The 4,598-nt window shown below is 41.3% G+C and overlaps 1 protein-coding gene across 1 annotated transcript; it reads right to left on the bottom strand.

The window, feature by feature from the left end:
* Positions 1-3,657: 3,657 nt before the first annotated feature.
* LOC119514098 (keratin-associated protein 9-1-like) lies at positions 3,658-4,164 on the bottom strand. The gene has a single exon (XM_037809662.1). It carries the CDS (start codon positions 4,162-4,164, stop codon positions 3,658-3,660), a length of 507 nt encoding a protein of 168 aa, XP_037665590.1.
* Positions 4,165-4,598: the final 434 nt, after the last annotated feature.

Here is a 4,598-nt window from a genome sequence, read left to right as displayed (position 1 = left end):
GTGGTGTGGGTGGGAAGGAGGTGGGTGTGGCTCACAGGGGCTACCTGCAGGATGCTGGTGGTGATGGAAATGTTCTGTATCTTCACTGTATCATTGTCAATTTATTGTTGTGATGTTCTATATTTTTGAATATTTTGTTTTTGGAAACTGGGTAAAGGTTAAATTGGTTATCTTTTTTTCAAAATAAAAAAAATTTACTTCAGAATTCTGGCGGAGGGAAGGAGGAAAAGTTTAAAAATGCCATCTGTCTATAAAACACAAAAGTATTAGAGGGTTTTGAGATTAGTCAACCATTTGGTCACCTCCACCATAGCCTTGGAGATCATCCATCACTGGGATGTGAGTCACTTCTTAAATAAAAGCCTAACTTGCTGTTGAATGTGGAGTCACAGTATCTGTATTTCATTTCCAAGGAAAGTCTAAAACTTTGCCCTCAAGCCTCTATACTAACTAGAGAGGTACAATAGAAATCTGTCAGACTGGGTAGATCTGGTCACTAATTTGTGAAGCATTTCAACATCTTGGTCATTGTTTTCAGAGGATATTAAAACATTCTGCCAGATTCATGGGCATCCCTATGGATAATTTATATAATGGTTTTGTCAGTCTTTCAAATTTGACAAATTTGTAAAATCATTTATATCACTGAAAAAAAAATTTACACTTGTATATCTCAGTGGAGGTTACTGTACATCTCCCTTGGATTCTTTTTTCATCTTTCCACTTTTCCACATAAGAAATTTCTGAAGATAGTAATTTTCTCAATCCTCCTTTGAATCAATTTGACTTTGATAGGACTTCCATTGTTGGCATTGGTTTTAGGATTCTATCATACACCTTAAATGTCGGTGCTACCACAGAGTTTCGGTAGAGAGACTGACATTCCTTCTCCTTTTTAAATACATCTCAAGTAAAATCATTCTGATAGCTAGTTGACTAATGTAATGACAAAAATGAACAGAATAAAATTATAAAATTCCATTGTGGATGCTCAGGAGGCAGAGACATGAGTCAGTTGGTATCAGAAGTCAGAGAGCAGTAGAGCTGCAGCATCAAGACTGCAGAATTTACGCTAAGTTGATTGAAGGTGTTTTCTAAATAACCTGCGACTCTTAAATGGGGCTGGTGAGGCTGGGGCACCATGGCAGCTTAGCAAGAGGAGGGGCACCAATGCAGCTGTCAGCCAGGCTTGGCCAAGCACTGCAGGGGATAGAGAGAGCCGGACAAGGCACATTGAGACTTCAGATTCATTGGCAAACTATTGTGAAACATGTACAGTAGATGCCGTTCAATATTCTTCTCCAAATGCCCTGTTCTGGTATTTTGCTCAGGGAATAAACTCCTCGCTATGATTTAACTTTTCATGCAGGTATGCTTATAGGAAAAATGTGCTAGTCAAATGACCTATGAAAACTCTAGTTCATCTTTAATAAGTTATTTATCGTGTAAATTCATCATAAATTGTAATATTGATTTTATAGGCTTGATAAAAGTGAATCTGCCCCAAGGTGGTTTAACCCTTAAAATGTAAGTCAAAAGGACTTGTTTCCTGTTTCCGTCTTGAAGTTTTGTAGTTTTATGTTGTTACACTTAGGTCCATGGCCCATTTTGAGTTGATTTTTGTATATGATGTGACGTAGAATCAAGGTTCATTTTTGTACAGGGATCTTTGATTGTTTCAGTACCATTTATTCAAAAGACTAAACTTTCTCCCTACTTATGTTGGCACCTTTCTCTAAAGTCAATGGATGATATGTGTAGATCCATTTCTGGACTCTTATTACTTTCCATTGATCCTATATGGCTATCATTTCACCAATAGCATGCAAAATGACATTGCTATTGAAGTCATACAATGGTGCGCTGTTCATGCAACTTGTGCAAATTGCTCTAAATCCATCGTTTATGATTTTCTCAGCTCTAATATAAGGGCAAAAATAATAGCCTCTCAGGGTTGTATGAGAATGACAGTGTCGATAAAGGATGGAGCTCAGTAACTAGAACATAATAGGTACTCAATCAGGGTAACTCATCCCTAAGTATTCTCTCTGTTAGAAAGCTAAGTAACTAAGCAAAGAATTCCAGATACATCTTGTAGGAAGATATCACATCTCTTGATCCCATTAACCAACCAAAACAACTTTATATCCCTTAAAAAAGTGACCCTGTCGAAACCTCTTGTTTTCATCTCAGAGCTGCATTAGACCTTGTACTACTGAGTTGCTTTGGTTGTTCTTTTTATTCAACTTTTCATCAAAAGATCTAGCTACTTGGGAATTAAACGATTGCCAATCTTGACTTTGGGTAATACATCCTTCCTTCTCCTTTTCATCTTGCTTTCTCCCTTTTCCCCTGCAAACTCTGATTTTGATATCCCTTCCCTACTTTATCTTTTTCACGTAAACCACAAGAAACTCCCTTTTATGACCCACAGATTATGATTAAATCATAGGCTTATATTCCTATCTCATAAGTACCTCAAATCTTAGTACTTGGTACAAATTTACTTTCCTTCATAACGTTGAGGTCATGAGACCAAATTTATTCAAAGTTTGGGAGCACAGGAAAGGTGGCCCCAGTGTGTGTGCTTTTCAGGGGTGATTCTTAATCCCAATTTCTGCTGAGATGGATTAAATAATTCAAGAATACCATTTCCATGCCATCAAAGAACAGATTCCTTTAGGTGACGTTGGGGATCACTTTGTTTGTCGGGGACAGTGTGCCGGTGGTTGAACAGAAACCGTAGAAAATGCAAGGCCTCCCTTCGTTGACGGGAACTCCTCAAGGCAATATCTGTTGGTCACAGAGGTGGGAAGGGGTCTGGGAAGAGCTTTGTAGATAGAAGAGGATCCACAGATGAAGACTATAGTTATTTCCATTGTTAGAGAAGGAACTCAAGGTGAGCACATTTCCTGTCTTTGTTCTACTTGGAGAAAGATTCAGATAAAAGCGCATTAGGCGTGGAAGCAGGGGACCTGGGCGTTGGGCTTGCTTCTGTCGTCTACTAGATGTGTGAAATTCATTTTCTCATTCTGAAAATGGCAACAAATCTTTGCTCTGCCCAATCTGTAGGGTCATTGTGAGTCTTGAATGACATGATAGATACAAAATTCAGTTCAAAAAGGGAGGACTTATAAAAGAAGCGCTATTAAAAAGAAAAGCAAAATACATACTATTAGGTCCAGGAAAATACAGATTTTATTAGAATAGACCTGCTAGGAAGACAATTCAGATATTATTAAGAGTGAAAAGCAAACCCAAAACACTTTCCAATGATAAAAGCTAATAAATATTGATCATTTTAGAGAGCTAAAAATACAGACATCACATTTAATTTTTTTCTATTTTTTTCATTAGATACAAAAAATGATGATCGTGTTCCCAAGGCTGAGACCGTGAATCCAGGGCAAATTCAGATGGCGCTGACCAGCATTGAGTACAGCGATCAAGAGGAAATGAGGAATGAAATCAAGGTGAAGTAGACGGCATTCCTCAGCAGACTCACAAGCATTGCCTGAAGAAGATGCCAGCAGTGTTCAATGCCAGCGTGTTGTTTCTCAGGAAAGCATGGGAAACAAGTTTATCGCAGGAGTAAGAACATTGGCAAATGGTTGAGGAAAGGTGGTCTGTGGTAGGTGGTGGGACTAGGTGAGTGCTTCAGCACCAGGAAGGGCGGCAGCAGCTGGAAAGACAGCAAGGGCTGCAGCAGCAGCTGGGATGGCAGCAGGTGGTCCTACAGCAGGTGGTCTGACAGCAGACTGGGCGGCAGCCAGGCTGGCAGCAGCAGGAGCCACAGCAGCTGTTCTGGCAGCAAGGCTGGCAGCAGCTGGACCCACAGCAGGTGTTTTGGCAGCAAGGCTGGCAGCAGCTGGTTCCACAGCTATTGGCTAGACAACCAGGTACGCAGCAGCACGTTGGTTGGTAGCAGGTTGTCATGCAGTACACGGGGCCACTGCAAGCTGGCCGGCAGCAGGTTGTGTAGCAGCAACTGGGGTGGCAGCAAGGCTGGCAGCAGCTGGAGCCATAGCAGGATGGAAGGCAGCAAGGCTGGCAGCAGCTGGAGCCACAGCAGGTGGGCTGGCAGCAGGTGGTCCTATAACAGGTGGTCTGACAGCAAGTTGGCTGGCAGCAAGGGGAGCAGCAAGGGGAGCAGCAGCAGCTCATGTTGTCAGGTGTGGAGGGTGTGTTCCTGTTCAAAGGTGAGTTTCCCAGATTCTGAGAAGTCCTTCTGTTCTGGGGCTTTTATACACTGGACCCCCAATGTTGGGACCAATGAGCAGAACTTTTCCTGTTGTTGTTTATGCTATTTTCCATGGTCCATGGGGAAATGGTCCAAGGAGGAAGTTGGTCCTGAAGTGTTAAGAATTTTCTCAGGGTAATTGATTTGTTTTCCTAATTGAAGCCTAAAAATAAGAGTATTTTCCTGAAATGATCTATGCAGTCAAGAAATACTGTTAAGCCTGTTAAGATGTCACAGGTGTCAGTCTGCATCTGCTTTCCCTTGGCAAGACTTACATTGGGAAGCACTTTGTAGAGAGGGTGATGGTGATGTGTGTAAGATATATGATCCTTTGCATTATGCCCCAACTATTCCCTTT

Source organism: Choloepus didactylus, chromosome 18, assembly GCF_015220235.1.
Source record: "Choloepus didactylus isolate mChoDid1 chromosome 18, mChoDid1.pri, whole genome shotgun sequence".
In the NCBI taxonomy this organism is placed as follows: Eukaryota; Metazoa; Chordata; class Mammalia; order Pilosa; family Megalonychidae; genus Choloepus; species Choloepus didactylus.
The sequence above is the reverse complement of the archived record's forward strand: the minus strand, read 5'-3'. Positions and strand labels throughout refer to the sequence as shown.